General features: G+C 41.4%; 2 protein-coding genes across 9 annotated transcripts in view; one reads left to right on the top strand and one right to left on the bottom strand.

Moving 5' to 3' along the window:
• The window catches only part of ERP44 (endoplasmic reticulum protein 44), a 119,674-nt gene extending 114,016 nt beyond the window's left edge, over positions 1-5,658 (bottom strand). The window contains exon 1 of the mRNA XM_003820636.4: positions 5,289-5,658. Coding sequence (XP_003820684.1) covers positions 5,289-5,345 — 57 coding nt within the window. The 5' untranslated portion in view covers positions 5,346-5,658. The remainder of the gene's footprint in view (positions 1-5,288) is intronic.
• A 12-nt stretch (positions 5,659-5,670) lies between these two features.
• The window catches only part of INVS (inversin), a 211,836-nt gene continuing 191,720 nt past the window's right edge, over positions 5,671-25,786 (top strand). For 3 of the 8 annotated variants that reach the window (XR_004673400.2, XM_063593945.1, XM_055117808.2), the window contains exons 1-2: positions 5,769-5,921; positions 11,655-11,784. Coding sequence is in view for 7 of the 8 variants with exons in the window: in XM_063593945.1 (XP_063450015.1) it covers positions 11,679-11,784 (106 nt within the window). In the remaining variant the exon portion in view is untranslated. Of the gene's footprint in view, positions 5,922-11,253; positions 11,329-11,654; positions 11,785-25,786 lie in introns of all 8 variants that reach the window. The other 5 variants (XM_063593944.1, XM_063593946.1, XM_003820637.7 and 2 more) reach the window with 5 other exon arrangements.

Raw genomic sequence — 25,786 nt, 5'->3', positions numbered from 1 at the left:
GGGTGTGGTGGCTTGTGCCTGTAGTCCCAGCTACCTGGGAGGCTAAGGTGGGAGCATCACGTGACCTGGGAGGTTGAGGCTACAGTGAGCCAAGATCAGGCCACTGCACTCCAGCCTGGGCTACACAGCAAGACCCTGTCTGGGGAGGGGGGGGGGGAAGAACTCTGTGTGTGTCTGTGTCTATATAGTCTAGAAATAGAAGACCAACAATTCTACAGAAAACCAGGCTAGACAGGAAGACAGTTCACACAAAAAGAAATGGAAATGACTTTTATACCTAAGAAGCTTGATCACACTCATATTAAAGACAGGCAAATTAAAATACATTGAGATACCATTTCTCACCCATCAGACTGACAAATACCCAATAATTTGACATTATACCTTTTTAATCAAGGCTACAGGGAAACTATTACATTGTTGGTGAGGTCATAAAATGGCACAACCCCTATACGGAGAGTAATTTCAAATATACAGCAATACCTACAAAGCTACATATACATTTACCTTTTGCCCTAGCAACTGCAAGTACAGAAATCTATCTCAAAGATACACTATCAAAATTACATAAGCACAAGCTATTGTTTGCAGAGCTATCTGTAACAGCAAAAGAATGGTAACAACAGTGAACTGGTATCTATCCAGTGAAGCATAAGCAGTTAAAAAGAAATAGGCAAAATTTCTATCCGCATCTCTAGAATAAAATTTTAAGTTAAAAAAAGGTGGGGGAAAAGTGTGACTAATAAGCTACAATTTAATCCAAGTGGAGGGAGAAACAAATATATGCCAAAATAAATACAAATAGCTTGTACCTTTAAAAAAAAAAAAGGAAGAAAGGAACATAAAATTGAAAAAGTTTTTAAAAAAGTATTCCAGGCCGGGCGTGGTGGCTCATGCCTGTAATCCCAGCACTTTGGACGGCCAAGGCGGGCAGATCACCTCAGGTCAGGAGTTTGAGACCAGCCTGGCCAACATGGTGAAACCCCATCTCTACTAAAAATATAAAAATTAGCCAGGCACAGTGGCAAGCGCCTGTAATCCCAGCTAATGGGGAGGCTGAGGCAGGAGAATCACTTGAACCCAGGAGACAGAGGTTGCAATGAGTCAAGATGGTGCCACTGCACTGCAGCCTGGGCAACACAGTGAGACTCCAACTAAAAAAAAAAAATTAAAAAAAAATTTTCCTAGGTCTGGCACAGTGGCTCATTCCTATAATCCTAACACTTTGGAAGGCAGGCAGATCAGTTGAGCCAGGAGTTCAAGACCAGCCTGGGTAATATAGTGAGACCCTTGTCTCTACAAAAACTAAAAAAAATTAGCCAGGTGTGGTAGCACACACCTGTAGTCCCAGAGTCCCAGCTACTCAGGAGGCTGAGGTGAAAGGATTGCTTCAGCCTCAGAGGTTGAGGCTGCAGTGAGCTGTGATCACTCCTCTGCACTCTAGCCTGGGTGACAGAGCTAGACTCTGCCTCAAGAAAAAAAAAAAAAAAAAGAAAGTGCTATTTTATTAAGAGGGAGATAAGACAGTAAAAGAGACAAACAAATTAGACTTATCCAAATATAGTTAGCTTTATAGATTTAGTTTTGGAAGAGATTTTATATAATTATAAAATAAAAGGTAAATTTTTAAAAACTAAAAATTGAAAGATAAATGAAACAAATGAACCTAACAATATATATGCAGCTGGTGGTTAGGACCACATAAATTGAATTACAAATGTACAGGAAACACAAGGAACAGAGAAACATAAAACCCCACAAGGATGCAATCAGCAATATCCAGAATGTGGCAAATGCTACAGGACAGAGGATCAGTTTCCTAAACAAATTATAAGAAAAATGATGAGATGGAGAGAGAACCTAGGGATTTAAAAAGTTTTATAAGTGACATATGAACCAATTGGAATAGATGGACTTTATGTAGCCCTTGCTTTGAACAATGCTGTTTATTTTTTTTTTAAAAAAGGGAAACAATCAGGAAAACCCAAACACTGACCAGATATTTGATGATATGAAGGAATTTCTGTCAATTTTTCCAGATGTGATAATGGTATTGTGGTTTTGTTTAATTCTTACCTTTTAGAGGGACATACTTTAGTATGTCACCTGGGAAATTTTTTTTTAAAACTAATTCCTGGGGCTCACAGATATAACTGACCTGGTATTGGGCCCCGATATCATTTTATTAAAACTGCCACAGATGATTCTAATGAGCAGCCAGGCTTTGTAAACTATTGATCTAGGGTAAGTTAAATCAACAAAATAAATAAAACCTCACCTAGGTATTAATCAAACTGCATGCCTCCAAAAGTACTCTTCCTGAAGACTGGAATCTGCATATATTATTAACATTAAAGGATAAAACTGACATCTCTGAATTCTACTGTGCTTATTTTTAAGGTACTTGTAACGATTAAATAAATGTTTACTTAGCTCTCAAATTTACATAGCTACCTAAACTAAGCAAACTTTTCTTGGCTACCTATACATATTGAACAAACCGAGAACAACAATGGCAAAACCCTTAAGTGTTCACGTGCGGGACAATTACGACTAGTAACAATTATGATCTATAAACATACTTATCAAGAGATTAATGAGAACACATCTTCAATAAAACAAATGGACTGCAGTGCTACAAATCTGAACTACAGAAGAGGTTACTTAGGGTGCATGAGACAACTTCTTTCCAATTTAGTCTTATTTCTCTTATCTCACCTTTTCAAAACTTGTACACAACCAATGCAGGAAAAACAGGCAAGATTTCTAGCCCCCTTACTGATCATTTTCCCAGCGGAAAACCCTGAATAAACCCACCTTAGATAGGAAGATAAGCAGAAAAGGGCTAATTAAATCTATCTAAATATATGTAAATAAAAATCTATATAGACGCAAATAAATATATATATAAAAGATATATATACATATAAAAGCTCAGGAAAAAAAGTTATCACATTGAGCTTTTGTGTTTAGTTACCCATCCAGAAAGGCTTTGTGGCAGAGTGATATATTCCAAAATGCTTTGAGATCAGGGAAAAGATAGCTACTTGCCTCCAGAAGTTTGGGATTATGTTTCAACTGTTATCTTATATGAACACCACTAAATTTGAACAGGTCTAGTTCTTTAGGGTTGAGGTACAAAGTGCCTGAAGAAAATTATCATAGTAAGAGAATATACAGCTTTTTAGAGGAGGCCATTTAAGGAAAAAATGATGACCTCAGCTAAATGGGAACTTGGCTTTTCTTTATCTGTATGTAAGAAGGAATAAACTTGAGGTCTGAGAGAGAAAGTTGGAGGAGTAGGAAAAAAGTACACCGGGGAACAAAGAGGACAAATTATTAGACAGCGAGAATACTGAGTAAGTAGGTTCCATCGGTAGGAGAGAATTACCAGTTAAGTAAGCAACTCAAAGTTGCGATTAGACAGGATAGATGTTTTATAAATATTTGCTAACTAGCATATGAGTATTAAAACTAGGTAAACACTGTATTCCAATTAAATCTAGTTTGACTTGTAATTCTAGTTTAAACCTTTTCTGGGGCTTTATTTTTCAGCCTTTTCATATCTACAGGTATTCTCTAACATATTTTCCAGATTTTTATGCCTTTACATTTGCTTAGAAAGTTAATTATACAAAATGCTTAGATTTTAGTTAAATCTAGATTCTATTTGGGAAAAAACTCATATTTAACAAGATTAGGTTTTTCTATAAAAAGCATGAGTTATTCCAAAATAAATTATTTCTTCTTCATAACTTAGCTTTACAACCAAACCATACCATTTGAGGAAAGTGCATCTGATATAGTTTGCCTGTTCAGTGTCTCAACTTTTCTTTCCAATGTCTTAAGATTTTTGTCCTTTTTTTTTGATTTCCTAAAAGTGCACACAATTCATAACTCAAGCCATTTTGTGGATAAGATTAGTATCCAGTCTTCTTAAGGAGAGAGTGGTCTCTAATAATGGTATTATTCTAACACTTCTAGAAGGAAAAATGTATCACAGTGTATAATGAAATCACCAAGAAACAACACTATACAGAATATTTTCCTCGATACAGAAGTCATTCACTATTGTATACTTATAAGAAGTGGCAATAAGACACTCTATCATTTAATATTACAATGTTTATACACAACTTTTTGTTCTCAAAAGTACTTTGACATGCCATTTAGTTTTTTACAGTGCTTTTTCCGAAAAGGTCCAAGTGACAAAAGAAAAGAAAGAACTATTTCAAACACAAATATTAAACATTTAATGGGATATGGCGGAATAAGCACTGGAAGTCAAGAGACTTGTTTCTAATCCCAGCTCTGCCTGTAACTAGCTGTGTGACTTCATATGCGTCACTAAATCGTTTCTTAAATTGTAAAGAAAGTAGTTCTTAATGTTTAAATCTGAATTTCTAAAAATCTACTACAATTAAGGTACTTTCAAATATTACATTATAATTAACAGCCCAATTAAATATAAGCCATTTTGCCATACGTGTTTAGTCCTTCGCTTTTGTCTCAATTTGACCTGAAGCCTGGATCAATTAGTCTGCATACTCAAGACGTACTCTGGAGCAAGAGGGACTAGGGAAAGATTCTTTTAAGATGGGATGATGCTGAGCAGGTTAGGCAGTTAGGAATGAATGCATATTCAAATAAGGCGCAATGAAGAAGAAATCTGCTTCCATGGGGAAATACGTTGCAATAAGATTTGAGGGAGGCCTTGAGCTGAGATTGTCAGGTAACCACACCTTCCACCCTTCAAACTCTATTCTCCCAGTGGAATCCAAACCAGTCTCCAGTTCCGGGTTCCCAACCAATCGCATCAAGCCACAACAGAGGGATCTGCCAACCCGGGCACCGCTTCAGGGATCTTGACACAGTGAGATTCACACAACCCCAGCACCTGTCGACCTCACACTCTTCCCAAATGGAGAGGGTGGGAAGGAACGCTAGGTCTATGCTTGGTCTTTTCCGATTCAAGCTACCACCAGGTCCACTGGCCCTCGAAACTAAAACCCCCGGACTTCGGGGAGAAGGGGAAGCTCCTACGCCGTGACTACGTATCAGTCCCTCAGGGCTAATTCTCCCATTCTCCCCCGACCCTGGTTTCTCAGGCCTCGGGGACTCCGCGCCTGGAAGCCGACAGGCGAGAATGAAGGCAGCGGGGGAGGGTACACTCCAAAACACTGGAGGAAAAAACGGAAAAGCAGGGGCAGGAGTAGCAGTGTTCCCCCTGGGCGAGGGCCGGAGGCCGTTCGTGCGTCTGTCGATGGGTCTGTCATTCCCTCACTCACCAGGAGCAGAAGGGAGCATCTGAGGTCGGGTAAGGATAGGAAGACGGCAGGATGCATGGTAACGCTGGGGTCCGTGGCAGGGACAGGCGCTGGCGGCTGGGACTGGGCTAGGTTGGGTTGGGTTAGGAAAGGGCTGGGCTCCGGGAGCCGACGGCAGCGGAGGATTCTCCAGGCAGCGGCACCTCGTCCTCTCGACCCGGGCTCCAGCGGCGAACACCCGGGACAACTTCCAGAGAGGCCTCTCACACCCTCACTTCCGGGTCCTGCCCACCTCGGTGCACTTCGGGAAATGTAGTCCTGCACTAGCCTCACCCCGCACGTCGTCCGTCATCTAGAACTTCCTTTCCCATTGGGCTCTCGGCCCCGGTCCACTGACTCCTCTACGCGCGGGGTCCTGTGGGATAGAAGGGCGGAGGGCGGGTGTACGCGGTGCTTCAGAGGATGGGAACTACAATTCCCAGAAGGCTGTGCGGCCGAAAGCCTCGGGCGGCCTTTTGAGGGGCTCGGCTAGCTTCAGCGCCGTGGGGTCTGACCTGGCTGGGTTTAGTGTACCGGCCCGGCAGGAGGGGCGGCCCGGTCCGGGTTGCGCCTCCTGGAGCCGCCCCCGGGACGTCAGTCCTGGAGGAGGCGAGGGTGAGTAGGAGGGGGCCTGGCTGGGGAGGCTCGGATCATTCGGTCCGCACCGCCTTGGACCCTGCTGCAGACTCACGGCCTTCCTGGCCTAGGCTGTGGCCTGAGCCTCCATCATTGGCCTCCTCGCCCGCTGCCTCTTCTTTCTGCTCTAATTCCTGCATTATAAAGTCAGAGCCACCACTCGGTTGAATGAGTCAATGACTTATCCCTGATTGTCTCTGAGGGCTCCTGTAAGGAGTAGATGTGGTACGGGATGGGATAGCACGTCGTAAACTGGAAAACTGTGTGAGTGATTGCTGCTAAGGCGTGGATCGCTCCTCCAGTATAATTACGAAATTCCCTAGCAAAGCAGTCGAGGATCCTAACTTGGCCCCAGGTAGCTCTGCGGCTTCTTCTGCAAACACTCAGTGAGGTCCAGGAGCCCACGCGATCTCTGCTTAGTACCCAGGAGGCACACTGTGCTTTTGTGGTTCCCCCTGCTCCCGCCTTTGCTTCAGCTTTCCTGCTGCCTGGAATGGCCTTACCCGTTCTCTCTCTGGAATGCTATCTTAAATGTCACCATCTCTGAGAACTTCCCGAACAACCAACCCTTTAGTCCTAATCAGAATTACTCTTCCTATGAGTGTGACTGCAGTACCTCTAGTTTTGTACGGTTATAATTATTAGAGCATTTATTACACGGGCTTGTTGTATTACACGGGCTTGTTGTATAATTAGGCACCTTTGCATTTTATAGCACTTTATCAAAGTAGTTTTGACTTTTTTCTATAAAAAATGATTTATTTTCTTAAAGGGGCAAAAAATACATTTTTTCTTAAGGAAAAAAAAGAGCCCTGCACAATGGCTTTCTCAGGGTGACAAAATTAGACAGTGGCAGAGCCAATACTCTTACCAAGGCTGCCTAACTCCTAGACTAGTGCTCCTATCTCTTGTCCACGCCCCTGACAGAGCCCAAAGATAGTTGAAATGGGAAATTTTAAAAGAGCAGAGACTTGTAAGTATGAATTCATTATTCAAGAAATTAAACTTTGATCCTGCTCACTTTTTGGACTTAGCACTCAGCCTGTGACCTTTCATCCAACAAACATCTACTGAGTACTGGCTATATACCTGTTACTGTGCTAAGTGCTAAGAATTATGAAGTAAAAAGTATATATATATAATATATATTATATATTATATGTATATATAATATATTATATATTATATGTATATATAATATATTATATATTATATGTATATATAATATATTATATATTATATGTATATATAATATATTATATATTATATGTATATATAATATATTATATATTATATGTATATATAATATATTATATATTATATGTATATATAATATATTATATATTATATGTATATATAATATATTATATATTATATGTATATATAATATATTATATATTATATGTATATATAATATATTATATATTATATGTATATATAATATATTATATATTATATGTATATATAATATATTATATATTATATGTATATATAATATATTATATATTATATGTATATATAATATATTATATATTATATGTCATATATAATATATTATATATTATATGTCATATATAATATATTATATATTATATGTATATATAATATATTATATATTATATGTATATATAATATATTATATATTATATGTATATATACTATATTATATATTATATGTATATATAATATATATTATATGTACATATTATATATTATATATTATATGTATATATAATATATATTATATGTATATATAATATATTATATATTATATGTATATATAATATATATATTATATGTACATATTATATATTATATATTATATGTACATATAATATATATTATATATTATATGTACATATAATATATATTATATATTATATGTATATATATTATATATTATATGTATATATAATATATATTGTATATTATATGTATATATAATATATATTGTATATTATATGTATATATAATATATATTGTATATTATATGTATATATAATATATATTGTATATTATATGTATATATAATATATATTGTATATTATATGTATATATAATATATATTGTATATTATATGTATATATAATATATATTGTATATTATATGTATATATAATATATATTGTATATTATATGTATATATAATATATATTGTATATTATATGTATATATAATATATATTGTATATTATATGTGTATATAATATATATATTATATGTGTATATATAATATATAATATATAATATATGTGTATATATAATATATATTATATATGTATAATATATACACACACACACATATATATAAAACAGAGATCACATTTTTAGTGTATTTTTCAAAGGGTATAAAGAACTTTTTTTGTGGTTCTGATGTGCCTAAAACTCTGATCACTTAGAATGAAAAATGACAGTTCTTAGAGTTTAGAACAGTGCCTAGCACATAGTTGTCACTCAGCTTGTTGAATGAACGAATGTGAACATGGTCTACCCTTATTATTTTTTGCATTTTACAGAAACCTAGAAAGCTGACGTAGCCTGAGGACACACTGCTGATTATAAATACAACTGGGCCTAGAACCCAAGTGCAGTTACTCCCCTCCCATGTTTTCACCTCCACCTCTATTTTGTAGCTTCTCTCAAATAACCTTAATATAATCCTGGATATGACAGTAGTTCTTCTGACATGACTGTTAGACTCAGACATGACTGAAGTGTCTCACAACACCCTCTTCCTCCATATTTTCTGCCAGTCCTTAACTCAAATTGTCAGCAAAATAAAGACGTAAGGAGCTGTGCTTTACCATAATTAAGAAAGTATTAATATGTTCTCTCAAGGGCAGAATTTGAACCAATAATCCTTGTCGATGACAAGACAAATACCAGCTCATCCGTTATAAATTTATCTTAGAAAACTCTCAGATCCCCAGGAGTAACAGCGATTGGCGTGACCTGCTTTTTGGTGAAATCAGAAAAGGACTTGCCTACCCTCATGGCAGCAATTAACTGGAGCTGATTAACAGCTGCTCCCTTTAGATAAGTACATATGCTTGAGTTTACCGTGATTCTGTGACTCCCTACGTTTCTAACAGTTGTTACCTCTCTGGTCCTTGTAGGCATTTAGCCTTGGAACTTTGATAAAGCAGCTTAAGGGTTTAGGAAGGATGTTTAAGATCACTGATGCAACTATTCATCTTTCCTTCCCATCAGGTGTTTGAATTCTTGCTGCATTTCTCCAGCCTCTGCTTTCTTAAACACTCTTGTGATAGGGATCTCACTATCTTCCTATGCGGCTGATACTTATTTTTTATTTTATTTTTTTTTTTGAGACAGGGTCTCCCTCTGTTGCCCAGGCTGGAGTGCAGTGGCATGATCTTGGCTCACTGCAACCTCCATCCACCTCCCAAATTCAAGCAATTCTCCCACCTCAGCCTCCTGAGTAGCTAGGATTACAGGTGTGTGCCACCACAGCCCAGCTAATTTTTGTGTTTTTAGTAGGGACAGGGTTTCACCATATTGGTCAGGCTGGTCTCTGAAACTCCTGTCATATGTTTTTAAAAGGTTCTTACAAGCTCCATGAGACTACCGGTCAGAACAAAATTGTCCTTATTGAAATATGGTTCGTTTTAGCGATACGATGTTCCAAGTAAGATCTTATGGTTAAGACCTCTATCTAGGTATATTTTCCTGGTGGACCGAGGAGAGAACAAATAAAAATTTCACTTTTTGTGGGAATGAGGGCAAGAACTAGATACCTTTTAATTTAGTATTTAGCCAGGTGTGATGGCACATGCCTGAAGTCCCAGCTATTCAGGTGGCTGAGGAGGGAGGATCGCTTAACTCAGGAGTTTCAGGCTGTAGTGTGCTATGCCATTCGGGTGTCCACTTTAAGTTTGGCATCAATATGGTGATCTCCCAGGAGTGGAAGACCACCAGGCTGCCTAAGAAGGAATGAACTGGTCCAGGTCAAAACTCCTATGCTGATCGTAGTGGGATTGCGCCTATGAATAGCCACTGCCCTCCAGCCTAGGTAACGTAGCAAGATCCCGTCTCTTTAAAAATAGTTTTTTAACTAATTTTTTTTTTTCAGATGGAGTCTTGCTCTGTTGCCCAGGCTGGAGTGCAGTGGTGCGATCTCAGCTCACTGCAACCTCCACCTCCCAGGTTCAAGCAATTCTCCTGCCTCAGCCTCCTGAATAGTTGGGATTATGGCCACGCACCACCACGCCCAGCTAATTTTTGTATTTTTAGTAGAGACACAGTTTCGCCATGTTGGCCACGCTGGTCTCGAACTCCTGACCTCAGGTGATCTGCCCGCCTTGCCCTCCCAAAGTGCTGGGATTACAGGCGTGAGCCATCACACCCGGCCTTAACTAATTTTTTTATTTTTTTCTGAGTCAGGGTCTCAACCTGTTGCCCAGTCTGGCGTGCAATGGTGTGATCTCAGCTCACTGCAAACTCTGTTTCTCAGGTTCAAGTGAAACTCCCACCTCAGCCTCCCGAGTAGCTAGGATTACAGTGCATGCCACCATGCTCAGCTAATTTTTAAAAACTTTTGGTAGGCAGGGCATGGTGGCTTATGCCTGTAATCCCAGCACTTTGGGATGCCAAGGTGGGCAGATCACTTGAGATCAGGAGTTTGAGACCAGCCTGGCCAACATGGTGAAACCCCATCGCTACTAAAAAATACAAAACTTAGCCGGGCGTGGTGGCAGGTGCCTATAATCCCAGCTACTGAGGAGGCTGAGGCAGGAGACTTGCTTGAGCCCTGGAGGCAGAGGCTGCAATGAGCTGACATCGCACCACTGCACTCTAGCCTGGGTGACAGAGCAAGACCCTGTCTCGAAAAGACAAGAAGGGAGGAAAGCAGGGGGAGAGGAGGGGAGGAAAGGAGAGGCGAGGGGAGGGGAGGGGAGACGAGGGGAAGGGAGGGGAGGGGATGGGATTTGTAGAAATGAGCTCTCACTATATTGCCCAGGCTGGTCTCAAACTCCTGGGCTCAAGAAATTCTCCTGTCTTGGCCTCACAAAGTGCTGGGATTACAGGCATGAGTCACCATGCCCAGCCCTAATTAATTTTTTTAAGTTTATTTAGTGCTTAAATCCAGCTAATTCTGACTTCACAATTGAGTTTATGTTATACTCTTTTTGTGGATCGGGCTCACTTTTATTAGCAATATCAATTCTAATGTTTAATATTATGTGGCATCATATTACTTGTATTAACTTAGATTATGTGGCATCATATTGCTTGTGTCACTGTAACCCTGAGCCCTGTGCCTAATGTTAAATATTGTCTTTGTTTTTTCCTCAGATAGTCCCTAAGAAGAGTCCTAGAAGCACCTACCCTCTCATTTTACAGATGAGCAGATGAGCAACTTGTACAAAGGTCACCTAATTTGCCACCTAATGCCAATTCCAGGACTAGGACTGTAGCTTTTTTTCTTTTGAGACAGGTCTCACTAAGATAGACAGCCTCACTATCTTGCCCAGGCTGCTCTCAAACTTCTGGCCTCAAGCAATCCTCCTGCGTTGGCCTTCCAAACTGCTGGTATTACAGATATGTACCACTGCACCCAGCCAGGACTATAGATTTTTCTAATCCTAGTCAAGTATTTCTAGTAAGCCATATTTATAAAATACCCACTTGGAACTGATGAGACAGGTTTCAGAAATGTTTGCTGCATGCGCTCATTGTCTGAATCATTGTTTCAGGTTGCTCCGGTTGCTAAGAAGACTATGAACAAGTCAGAGAACCTGCTGTTTGCTGGTTCATCATTAGCATCACAAGTCCATGCTGCTGCCGTTAATGGAGATAAGGGTGCTCTACAGAGGCTCATCGTAGGTAAGCAGTCCCCTTAAGTACAGAAACTTTAAAAGCAACTGTTTGTCCTGAGGAAGTTTGTTAACATTAGTTTTAATTTGCAATGTACTCATACATTTTAATGGAAATATGTTATTATTTATATTTTCTTCCAACACATGAACAAGAAAGGAATTAAGTCCTAAAACTTAAAAATATGGGTTAGGATTAGGTGAAAAGTACTTGAGAAATTTCTATGTATTTAACGCTAAATCTAGATAGATATTCTAAGGTACTAAGGGAATGAATTCATCTTTATGTTAACAGATCTCGAATGAAACAGTGGATAATCTTTTAACATTTAATATATACCCAAAGTATTAAAGTTTACAAATGATTTAATTTTTAATGATTTAAAATTGATTCAATGTTCCCCCTGTGATTTGCATATATAAGTGATATATAGAGAGGTCCAACGTAGGAGTTCTAGAGGAGAGAATAAAGAGAACAAAGAATAGCTAAGAATTTTCTAGAACCTTAGCTTCCTGCTAAAGCAGAGCAAAGATCCATCTTTCTATCACAAATACAGATATTCACAAGTTGCAAATCCCAAAGAGAATAAAATAAAAATATATTATTTGTAGTCTTTATTCACACCAGTGTCTGATGACATCATGATTGACAACTTGGGCTACAAAATAAAGTCCAAATTACTTGAACTTTCATACCTGTTCCTTCAGACTTTGTTTTTACCCTACATTTGCAGTTTCTCCAGGAACTTCTACTGGTGTACCGTAACCTCTGGCTAAGCTAGAGGTTACTTCTATTTCCCAATAAGCCATGAATTTTGTCTCACTTTCTCCATATGTTCTGTTTCCCCACCTTTTTTCTATCTGCTACTCTGTTAACCTTCTTCTGTGCTAAACAAACTCCTACTTATCTTTAAAGACAAAACTATTTTATCTCACACTCTGTGAAGATTTCTCTTCCTCTGCTTATCCTTACTTTACCTCAGCTATCTACATTCACTGGAACTTGACATTTTCCACCACCTCCAAATCACTCAAACATTCTACCATTCAACTAAAACTCTTACTTTCACCGCACTTACTGATGACAAACAATAATTTTCCATGCTCACTGAGACCTCCAATCCACTAGCTTCTCTAGTTTTGACCATCAGTTTTCCTTCTGTCTTTTCCTTCCTCACTACTCAGCCTTGATTCTATGTCTGTTATTAAAATCCTTCTCTTGGAAAAATTCCCTTTTTTTTTTTTTTTTTTTTTTGCCTTCTGTTGCACTTGACTGTTGCATTCTCAACTCTGGATGTACCAAACCTATCTTGCTAAGCAGTTGAATCCAGCTGAAAGATTGATAGCACCCCAAATTCATGATTACCCACTTCAAATAGGCACTCAGTACTTACTACTCATCATACCACATTTTTTCTGTAATGAATGTTTCATACCTCTCACTCTACTGAATCCTGTGACTGCCAGTTCCCCCTCCTTTCATTCTCTTTAATGCAGTAGGCTTACTAGAGGAAATGAAGACATTAAGTAGGAACTCCCTCATCTTTCAGTATGGTATCTACAAATCTACCTCGATCTGTACCCATCTTCTCTCTTCATCTTCCTGCTAAAACAGAGCAAAGATCCATCTTTCTGTTAAAGGCCAGTTCTTCCACACATGCTCTGTGTTCCATCCCCTCCTGTCTTCTCAGGGATATTGCTTCTTTTTTTCCCCCTCTGATTACTATATCTTCAACCTTTCTTCTATGCTAAATTCTTTCCATCAACACTTAAACATGCTTCATTGTTTCCATTATTTAAAAATCCCATCTCTGTTTCTTCATCTCCCTTTAGGTATTGCCATTTTCAACTTTCCCTCACGACTGCATTAGCGCACAGGCTAAACTGCTACAACCATGACTTGAATAAGATGGAAGTATATTTCATTCTCATAATATTGCAATCCCAACTCTAGATGGACCAAACCTATCTTCCTGGCAACTACTAAGCAGTTGAACCCAGCTGTGTAATAGTACACAGTTATGTGGGCAGTCTAGGTTAGATAGATATCTCCATTTCACAAAACCATTTAGGTATGCTGCCAGGCCTTGGTTCTTCCATTCTCAACATGATGCTTCTATTTCTGGGTCAAAGGCAGATACGTTCATTATAGTCATAGCCCAGTCAGCAGGAAGGAGGAAGAGAGAGCACAGGGAAAGCAATTTGTCAGTAAGGAGGTAGACTAGACTTAGACCACAAAGCCACACCTAGAACAAAAGAAGGTGAAAAAAAAAGTCTTGCCCTGGATGGTATCATGCCCAGCTAAAACTCACGGTGCTCAATTTCTGAAAAGAAGAATGAAAGAATGAATGGGGGGCAAATATTGCTGTCTGTCACCAAAACCAAGATTCTTGGGCCAGCTGTACCCATTGTCCACACTTATTTACCTTAATTCACTCTTTTATTAAAACAAAATATACTTTCTTATTTTGAAGCATACATATAGAGAAGTGCATACAACTTATATGTACAATTTAACAAATAAACATAAAGCAAACATCCACTTAAACCACCTAGGTTAAGGAACAGCACATTGTCAGTAACCCCAGAAGCCCCTAATGCATCCTTCTCTCCCCACTAGAGGAATAGGCTATCTTGACTTTTATAATAATCATTACATTGTGGTTTTACCACCTACATATACATCCTTAAACACTTTAGTTAATTTTGCCATTTTTGACTTTTTGCTAAATGTTCCATGTTCACTTGAACTAAAAAATGTATGTATATTACATTTTTGTCATTTTCCTGCTCAAAATTCTTTCATTATTCCCATTATACTTGGAATAAAATTTGACAGGTTACTTGTATCTCTTTACCTGTCCATCCTCACGTTTTACCTCATGTGGTAAAACTTGCCTTCTTTCAGTGTCTCACACCTGCCAAGCCCTTTTTCATCTCAGGGCTTTTGCCTGAAACGCTGTTCTCCCTATTCTCTGTCTGAATAACTCTTAGTCATCCTTGAGATTTCAATTTTTTTTTTTTTTCTTTTTTATTGATCATTCTTGGGTGTTTCTCGCAGAGGGGGATTTGGCAGGGTCACAGGACAATAGTGGAGGGAAGGTCAGCAGATAAACAAGTGAACAAAGTTCTCTGGTTTTCCTAGGCAGAGGACCCTGCGGCCTTCCGCAGTGTTTGTGTCCCTGGGTACTTGAGATTAAGGAGTGGTGATGACTCTTAACGAACATGCTGCCTTCAAGCATCTGTTTAACAAAGCACATCTTGCACCGCCCTTAATCCATTCAACCCTGAGTGGATACAGCACATGTTTCAGAGAGCACAGGGTTGGGGGTAAGGTCACAGATCAACAGGATCCCAAGGCAGAAGAATTTTTCTTAGTACAGAACAAAATGAAAAGTCTCCCATGTCTACCTCTTTCTACACAGACACAGCAACCATCCGATTTCTCAATCTTTTCCCCACCTTTCCCCCCTTTCTATTCCACAAAACCGCCATTGTCTTCATGGCCCGTTCTCAATGAGCTGTTGAGTACACCTCCCAGATGGGGTGGTGGCCGGGCAGAGGAGCTCCTCACTTCCCAGTAGGGGCGGCCGGGCAGAAGCGCTCCTCACCTCCCGGACGGGGCGGCTGGCCGGGCGGGGGGCTGACCCCCCCCACCTCCCTCCCGGACGGGGCGGCTGGCCGGGCGGGGGGCTGACCCCCCACCTCCCTCCCGGACAGGGTGGCTGGCCGGGCAGAGGGGCTCCTCACTTCCCAGTAGGGGCGGCCGGGCAGAGGTGCCCCTCACTTCCCCGACGGGGCGGCTGGCCCGGTGGGGGGCTGACCCCCCCACCTCCCTCCCGGAGGCGGCGGCTGGCCGGGCAGAGGGGCTCCTCACTTCCCTGTAGGGGCGGCCGGGCAGAGGCGCCCCTCACCTCCCGGACAGGGCGGCTGGCCGGGCGGGGGGCTGATCCCCCCACCTCCCTCCCGGACGGGGCGGCTGGCCGGGCGGGGGGCTGACCCCCCCACCTCCCTCCCGGACGGGGCGGCTGGCCGGGCGGGGGGCTGACCCCCCACCTCCCTCCCGGACGGGGCGGCTGGCCGGGCGGGGGGCTGACCCCCCACCTCCCTCCCGGACGGGGCGGCTGGCCGGGCGGGGGGCTGACCCCCCCACCTCCCTCCCGGACGGGGCGGCTGGCCGGGCGGGGGGCTGACCCCCCCACCTCCCTCCCGGACGGGGCGGCTGGCCGGGCGGGGGGCTGACCCCCCCACCTCCCTCCCGGACGGGGCGGCTGGCCGGGCGGGGGGCTGACCCCCCCACCTCCCTCCCGGACGGGGCGGCTGGCCGGGCGGGGGGCTGACCCCCCACCTCCCTCCCGGACGGGGCGGCTGGCCGGGCGGGGGGCTGACGCCCCCACCTCCCTCCCGGACGGGGCGGCTGGCCGGGCGGGGGGCTGACCCCCCCACCTCCCTCCCGGACGGGGCGGCTGGCCAGGCAGAGGGGCTCCTCACTTCCCAGAAGGGGCGGCCGGGCAGAGGCGCCCCTCACCTCCCGGATGGGGCGGCTGGCCAGGCGGGGGGCTAACCCCCCCACCTCCCTCCCGGACGGGGCGGCTGGCCGGGCTGGGGGCTGACCCCCCCACCTCCCTCCCAGACAGAGCGGCTGGCCGGGCAGAGGGGCTCCTCACTTCCCAGTAGGGGCGGCCGGGCAGAGGCGCCCCCCCCACCTCCTGGACAGGGCGGCTGGCCGGGCAGGGGGCTGATCCCCCCACCTCCCTCCCGGACGGGGCGGCTGGCCGGGCGGGGGGCTGACCCCCCCACCTCCCTCCCGGATGGGGCGGCTGGCCGGGAGGGGGGCTGACCCCCCCACCTCCCTCCCGGACGGGGCGGCTGGCCGGGCAGAGGGGCTCCTCACTTCCCAGTAGGGGCGGCCGGGCAGAGGCACCCCTCACCTCCCGGACGGGGCGGCTGGCCAGGCGGGGGGCTGACCCCCCCACCTCCCTCCCGGACGAGGCGGCTGGCCGGGCAGAGGGGCTCCTCACTTCCCGGTAGGGGCAGCCGGGCAGAGGTGCCCCTCACCTCCCGGACGGGGCGGCTGGCCAGGCGGGGGGCTGACCCCCCCACCTCCCTCCCAGATGAGGAGGGAGGACGCTCCTCACTTCTCAGACGGGGTGACTGCCGGGCGGAGGGGCTCCTCACTTCTCAGACGGGGCGGTTGCCAGGCAGAGGGTCTCCTCACTTCTCAGACAGGGCGGCCGGGCAGAGACACTCCTCACATCCCGGACGGGGCGGCAGGGCAGAGGTGCTCCCCACATCTCAGACGATGGGCGGCCGGGCAGAGACGCTCCTCACTTCCCAGATGTGATGGCGGCCGGGAAGAGGCGCTCCTCACTTCCTAGATGGGATGGCGGCCGGGCAGAGACGCTCCTCACTTTCCAGACTGGGCAGCCAGGCAGAGGGGCTCCTCACATCCCAGACGATGGGCAGTCAGGCGGAGACGCTCCTCACTTCCCAGATGGGGTGGCTGCCAGGCAGAGGCTGCAATCTCGGCACTTAGGGAGGCCAAGGCAGGCGGCTGGGAGGTGGTTGTAGCGAGCCGAGATCACGCCACTGCACTCCAGCCTGGGCGCCATTGAGCACTGAGTTAACGAGACTCCGTCTGCAATCCCGGCACCTCGGGAGGCCGAGGCTGGCGGATCACTCGCGGTTAGGAGCTGGAGACCAGCCCAGCTGACACATCGAAACCCCGTCTCCACCAAAAAAATTCGAAAACCAGTCAGGCGTGGCGGCGCACGCCTGCAATCGCAGGCACTCGGCAGGCTGAGGCAGGAGAATCGGGCAGGGAGGTTGCAGTGAGCTGAGATGGCAGCAGTACCGTCCAGCTTCGGCTCGGCATCAGAGGGAGACCGTGGAAAGAGGGGAGAGGGGAGAGGGGAGACGGGGGAGGGGGGAGGGGAGAGGGGAGAGGGGAGAGGGGAGAGGGGAGAGGGAGCTCTATCTACCACACAGTCCTTCTCTGAATATGAGTCGGTCCCAACTTACTCGAGATTTCAATTTTAAGGTCACTTCTTCAAAGAGGCCTGCTAACCATCCAGTCTCAATGAAATCTGTTCATTGTATTCCCTCTTGGCCCTCTGTAGTTTTTCTTCATAGAATTTGTTTCAGATTATCACTGTATATTTATGTGTATGAATATTTTAACATCTCTCTCCTCCATAAGCTAGTGGCCTTCATGAAAGTAGTCTGGGTCTGTTTAATTCATCACTAAATCCACAAAATCCAGCACAGTACTTGGCACATAGTAGGCACAAAAGAAATATATTTGTTGAAGGAATGAATAAATATTTTAATCATTCTTTAAGTATCTTTTCTCCCAAGTAGTCTATAATCATCTTGAGGGCCAGGACTAAAAAAGAATTGAGTTGAATTAAATTGAATTGAGGAGCAGATTGGGACTAAATTCCATGAGAAAAAAAAAAAATTTTAAGTCAGGACGTATCAAGAAAAAGTACCAAGTAAAATGAATTCATTAATGCTTTAATTAAAAATATAACCTTCAAAGAAAAAAGTGCAGTATGTTGTAAATTAAAAACACTTATATTTTTATGGCTCAGTCATACAGATTAATTAATGTGTTATTATTAAAACTTGAAACCTTGAAAATCCCCAAAGAGAAAATCCTTAAAAACCAAAAAGCAATCATGATGTGAAGCCAGTATGTAGCTAATAAACTTATTTATAAATTGTTTTTCTGTTTTCTATCATCTTGTCTGAGGAACTTCTTATTAATTACTGACTGAGGGTGCCACTCCTCATCTTTTAAGAATTGTGCCATTATGTTTTCTGTGTATCTTTGCTCTAGAGTATTTTCCAGCATTTGTATATTTGTACAAAAATAATAACTGTTTCATCTTAAATTTCAATGTAATTTTTTTTCTATGCATATGAATGCCAGATGGTAATTTCAATGTATTTTAAACATCTTTTTATGTATCACGTATTTGATGATCTCTAAATATATGCTATTTCTCTTTTCTAAACTAGTGACATAGTACTACAGATGAATTTTTTTTCTTGAATCCTTGTTCACCAACTGCTCAGTGAATTCATTCACTTTAGCATTTTCTGTTTTCCCCTCTTTGTTTCCATGGAGAAGTATGTCAGTGATGTGTTTGACTCCATGGAAACAGATGAGTGTCTCTTTCTACATACACAACGAATTAAATCGAACACTTTCTGTGCTGCCCATTGTCCTGGAGGAGGACTGGAGAGGCCTTCTCTGAATGAAACATCATTTCGGTAGCAATTCTTAGTGTTTAACCTAATACAGTGGATTAATGTTTTACCATAACTTACTGCTTCTAGATTCAGATGTATTAGGGCTTACTTCTGAGCCTTAAAATATAAACATACATAGTAAAATCTTAATATGCTATGGTTCTCATTTATAGATATTTAGCTTTTTCTCTTAACACCAAACTCAAATAATTTGAATGAATACTAGAAATGTAATTGAGAACAGAATTTAGTAGATTCATTTTAATACTATACAGTGTAGTATTGGTAGAAAAAAGTATAGATTTTAGAGTCAGATAAACCTGAGTTTTAAGTTCTAACTGTTATTTATTAGTAGTAATATCTTGGCTAAGCCATTTAATTTTTAAGCCTCAGTTTCCTCATCCGTAAACTATAGATTATAATATTTCACTTGTGTGAGAGTTAAATGAAATAATGACAGTAAAATATCTAGCGTGGTACTTGACACATAGTAGACAATAAGTTAATATCCTATTACTGTTATTGTTATATCAGCTTAGACTAAAATAATCAAGTTTTTCATAGCTTCAGATGTCTCAATATGAAAGAGCACTAAATGCAACAAAGATTAATATTGTGGGTTTTTTGTGAAAACTAAACAAAATAATTTGTAAATATGCATGGTGTGTAATGATCAATGTTGTCATTACTGCCAATAATATTTGAGGTCGTTTGCAGTGGTATCGTGACCAGGAAGCACCATTCTGATTCTACTACAACTTTTGTTTCACTGTCCATGTTCTGAGCAGCATAATCTCTCTAAATCATTTCCTCTACTTGTTTATTTATTTATTTATTTATTTTTGAGATGGAGTTTCACTCTTGTTGCCCAGGCTGGAGTGCAATGGCGCGATCTCGGCTCACCACAACCTCTGCCTCCCTGGTTCAAGTGATTCTCCTGCCTCAGCCTCCCAAGTAACTGGGATTACAGGCATGTGCCACCATGCCCGGCTAATTTGTTGTATTTTTAGTAGAGACGGGGTTTCTCCATGTTGGTCAGGCTGGTCTCGAACTCCCGACCTCAAGTGATCCGCCCGCCTCGGCCTCCCGAAGTGCTGGGATTACAAGCCTGAGCCACTGCGCCCAGCCTCCTCTACTTGTTTTTAACATCTTCTGACACAGTATTTAGATACGGAAGTGAGCCTCATAAATGACAGAGTAGAGGTACTATTTCAGGTTACTTCTTCCCTTACCTCAATCCCTACCTTAAAAGCTAGAGTCATTAAATGTTTTTAAAATGCTTGCCTACATGCAAATGTGTTTATAAATATACTTAAATGCTTATGCATCCATACTAACAATAGTAATAAAATTAGCTAACATTTATAAAGTTATGTTTTATGTGCCAGCCACTGTATTGTTTGGCAACTCATTAACTTAATTTAACAGTGAAATAATATGAAGAGTTTGGGGTATTAGTATTACCCTCATTTTTAAATAAGGAAATTGAGATGCAGAGAGGTTAAGTAACTTGTCTAAGAAGTATCAGAACTGAGATTAAAGCCAAGAAGTCTGATTCCAGAGTCCATTCTTTTAACTGCTAAAGTATGGGACCTCAATGTATGGGTAGATATTTTTGTACACACGTGCACTTTCATATGTATAAATAAATAGGAATGAGAAAGATAAGAAAGAAAGAACCGATTAGGTGTGAACCTTGCATGATGAAATGAATGATTATCTAGATGGGATTTTTCTTAACATTTTTGTGCTATGGGCCCTTCTGGCAATCTGGTAAGCTTCTGGACTCCTCAGAAAAAAAAATATGTATATTTTTAAGAGCTGAAATGCAATATAGAGGATTACAAAGGAAACCAGTTATATTGAAATATCAAATATTTTTAAGTTGAGACATAACAATATTCTGCCATAATTTTTTATGAATGTATTAAATAGCAAAGTGTAGGGGCAAGTCTTACAGCTATGATAATTTTGAAATAGCAGTGAGTGAAAATGATATTTTAACATACCTGCACAAATGATAAGTTATAGAAATATTTTATAAAATCTCAAGTCCTCTCAAAATACAGTATGTCTCATGTTACTATTATTCTCATTTTGCATGTTAGGACACTGAGACTCAGAAGTTGAGAAATTTAGTTGCACAGTTAATAACTGGCAAAGTTGAGCCTCAAACCAAATTATCTGATGATGAATCCTATGTTCTTTCCATTGTTCCCATGTTGTCACTCTATAACAATAAGCAGAGATTTTTTAATGACAGCAAAATGCCTTCCCAAGATTGTAACAGTATAAAATATGTAAAGTAAGAAGTGGGTGAAATCAGATGAAATAAATACATCTTGGATGCCATGCAAATATAACATTTTAGAACAAGCAAATAAGATACAAATAGAGACTACTCTTGTTACTTGTATTGGGCATTGTGTTGCTGTAGCTATTGTGCGGACTAGCACAACTATAACTGCAAGTGAGAGTCATTTCCTCTAACTGCTAGAGTTGGCGCTCTGGTTTCTGCACATACCAGCCCATTAACCATACGTACTCTTATGCTTCCACAAGCCTTAAAATAACTGAATGCGGTAGAGCAGTGGCTTTCCAGTCATGCTTCCAGCTCAGCTTTCTGGACTGTGTTGAGACAGAGCACAGGCAGAATGCCAGCCACAGTTGAGCAAGCACCAATTGGTCATGGATTAGAGGCCATCTCCACAGTTGCCAGAATAATTAGCACAACACAGCACAGTAGCCAGCTGCTTTCTATATTAACTGTTCCTGACAGGAATGCAAATTTAAATGCACTGCCATCCAGTGAATATTAGTTTACATCATAAGCTCTACGTTTGTACAACATGTTACAATTACCAAATATTTCCAAACAATACATTGTTTTATTGGATCATCAAACAAGTTACGGTGTAGATTGGACAAGTATTAGCTGAATGTTATAAGTGAGGAAACTAAGGAAGAGAGTAGGGTGGATAGATAAAGGCACAGACCTCGCTCAGTTACTGGCCAGGAAGCCCAGAACCTAATGGTACCCTCATTATTCAGAAACTAGCCATGAAGCCACTGTCCCCCTAGAGCTACTCAAGACAGGACCTAAGTGAGGTTGAATGCTGCTTTTTCTAATCATTTAGGGGATATATACTTTCTTTCTTTCTTTCTTTTTTTGAGACAGAGTCTCACTCTGTCACCCAGGCTGGAGTGCAGTGGTGCAATCTCTGCCTTCCGGGTTCAAGTGATTCTCCTGCTTCAGCCTCCCGAGTACCTGGGACTACAGGTACATGCCACCATGCTCAGCTAATTTTTGTATTTTTAGTAGAGACAGGGTTTTGCCATGTTGGCCAGACTGGTCTCGAACTCCTGACCTCAGGTGATCCACCCGCCTCAGCCTCCCAAAGTGCTGGGATTACAGGCATGAGCCACCACGCCCAGCCAGGGGATATATACTTTCAATTTCCTCAAATAGACAAATTTTGCCTTATAGGCACAAAATATTGGACTGTGGTGACATAATCCAATAACATCTTCTCTTCTGGGAAATATATATATCGGTTACAAAGAAACAATGTATGTCAGGGAACAAAGAGAAGGCTTGAAGTTTCCCTGTATCTTATATAAGACTTAGGAAGAGGACAGGATTGACCTAAAGTTCTGTGTCCTTGAAGGTGAGTTGCCTATTAACCCCATGATGCTGACTCTGCTTTGACCCTGAGGAGCCTAATCAATTAGGACAGGGGTGTTCAAGCTTTTGGCTTTCCTGGGTATTGGAAGAAGAATTGTCTTGGGCTACACATAAAATACACTAACACTAACAATAGCTGATGAGCTAAAAAAAAAAAAAATCGCAAAAAAAAAATCTCATAATGTTTTAAGAAAAATTATAAATTTGTGTTGGGCAGCATTAAAAGCCTTCCTGGGCTACATGTGGCCCACAGGCCACAGGTTGGATAAGCTCGAGTTAGGATTATCCCAGAATGTGAGATGGCCTCTGTTTCTCAGCACTTACTCTTGTGACCATAGTTCCTAATCCTCTCCTTTACTAAAGCTTCTAAGGAGGAATGTCTCTCTAGGCAGAAAGTGTAAATGAATTACTGTTATCTTGCTAATACTAGCTACTACTATCTTTGCTTAACCTAACAAGATGCCAGTAGAGACTGCCCTTTAATCATGAAAGACAACTAGAGACTAGTCTCATTATGGCATATTCTCTATAAGTATCACTGACTCCAGAAGGACTCAAACTGATAAAAGGAACATGCTCTTGTACTACATTTTAGTTCTGTTAATGAGTTTCAGTTTAAATAAATCTTTATCTATAAATACAGTGATAGAATCTTTGGAATCTTCTAGATTAGATATTGAAGGCTCTAGTACAAAGAATATACTGTTGTACTACACAGAGTCTTGTGCATAAGGGCTTCTGTTAGTATATGTGTTGAATCCAATGCAAAATTTGCCTCCATCTTCAAAAAAGTTCTGAAAAAGAATATCTGCCTCCTCTAGGAGTTACACACAACCTGAATACATCTGTAAGGCTCTTTCAAATTTCCAGAGCAATGACCTTTCTTGCTTTTTACCAGCGAAGTAAATTGCTGAAAAGCTAGGAAGTCTTTCTGGGTTCCAGCGTATCCAAGATTAAAATATATGTTGAAGTACTCCAAACTAAAACAGTAGCTTAGTTTCATGCCCAAAACAACCCAGGCATTTATCTGGTGTCTTTTTTGTTTGTTTGTTTGTTTGTTTGTTTTAGTTTTAATTGATACATACTAATTGTATGTGTTTATGGGGGTGGAGTGTGATGTTATAATACATGTATACATTGTGTAATGATCAAATGATGATATTTAGCATATGCATTAACTCAAACATTTATCATTTCTCTGTGGTGAGAGCATTCAAAATTCTAGCTATTTTGAAATATGCAATACAGTATTGTTAACTATAGTCACCCTACTGTGCAATAGAACACCAAAACTTATTCCTTATATCTAACTGTACCCATTGACATTTCTAGCATTCTATTTTCCAAAGAAAACACTTTCATTTTGTCTACTCACTTCCTCCATTAGCACAGTTCAGGCCAAGATACCTTAGAAGTAACTGGCTTCCCTCTTGTTCAACCCAGATGTAATTACCCTCAGCTAGTAAGAGATGAATACTTGATGATTATCTGTAACAAAAGTGGCAACATTTTTTTCACTTACAGTACATAGCTGTAGCCATGGCCTCTTTTGTAGTTATTGTTTTTAACTAAAATTTATTGAGGTATATAATACAGTAAATTTCACCCTTGTTCGTATACAGTTATTTAATTTTGACAAATATATGATCATGTCATCACCATGACCATCAAGATATAGAACAATTCTATCATGCCCCAAAATGTTAGAACTGTGTCCTTTTATAGCCAGTTTCTCCCCACATTCCACATATTCCAGTCCCTGGTAACCACTGGTCTGTTTTCTGTCTCTATAGTTTTAACTTTTCCACAATCCTATGCCAATGTGTCACATGATATATATACCCTTTGAGGCAGATTTCTTTCTTTTTTTTTTTTTTTGGAGACAGAGTCTCACTTTGTCTCCCAGGCTGAAGTGCAGTGGTACAATCATGACTCACTGCAGCCTCAACCTCCGAGGCTCAAGTGATCCTCCCACCTCAGCCTCCTGAGTAGCTGGGACTACAGGCATGTTCCACCATGCCCAGCTAAGTGTGTGTGTGTGTTTTGTAGAGATGGGGTTTCGCCATGTTGCCCAGGCTGGTCTCAAACTCCAGGCTTCAAGGGATCTTCCCCCCATCAGCCTCCCAAAGTGCTGGGATTATGGGCGTGAGCCACTGTGCCTGGTGAAGTGGATTTCTTTCACTTGACATAAGGCATTTGAGAATTTTCCATGTTGTTGAGTGGATCAGTAGTTCATTCCTTTTTATTAGTGAGCTATATTCCATTTTATGGATGTACTGCAGATTATTTTCTCATTTTCCAGTTTAAGGACAATTGGGATGTTTCCAGTGTTTAGCAATTATGAATAATGCTGCCGTAAATATTCACATACAAGTTTTTATATTAACTTAAACTTTCATGCTTTTATTTCTCCTGAGTAAACACTTAAGTGAAAAATTATTAGGCCATAATTATTAGGCTACAGTTTTAATAGTAGCTATACCATTTTGCATTTCTACCAACAATGGCTGAGAATTCTGTTAATAGTTCTACGACTAGGTTCTACATCCTTAACAGCATTTGGTATTGTGAAGTTTGCTTCTTATTGTTTTCATTTTAGCCATTCTAATAGATGTGCAGTGGTATCGCATTATAGGTTAAGTTTACATTTCCCTGTGTGTTAATGATGTTGAGAGTCTTTTCATATGCTTATTTAGTGAAATGTCTATTAAAACCTTTTGGCCACCGTTTAATTTCTCTTTTTTTATTTTATTTTTATTTTATATATATATTTTTTATTATACTTTAAGTTCTAGGGTACATGTGCACAATGTGCAGGTTTGTTACATATGTATACATGTGCCGTGTTGGTTTGCTGCACCCATTAACTCGTCATTTACATTAGGTATATCTCCTAATGCTATCCCTCCCCCGTCCCCCCACCCCACAACAGGCCCCAGTGTGTGATGTTCCCCTTCCTGTGTCCAAGTGTTCTCATTGTTCAGTTCCCACCTATGAGTGAGAACATGCAGTATTTGGTTTTTTGTCTTTGCTGAGAATGATGGTTTCCAGCTTCATCCATGTCCCTACA

The sequence above is a fragment of the Pan paniscus genome, chromosome 11, assembly GCF_029289425.2.
Source record: "Pan paniscus chromosome 11, NHGRI_mPanPan1-v2.0_pri, whole genome shotgun sequence".
NCBI lineage: Eukaryota > Metazoa > Chordata > Mammalia > Primates > Hominidae > Pan > Pan paniscus.
The sequence above is the reverse complement of the archived record's forward strand: the minus strand, read 5'-3'. Positions and strand labels throughout refer to the sequence as shown.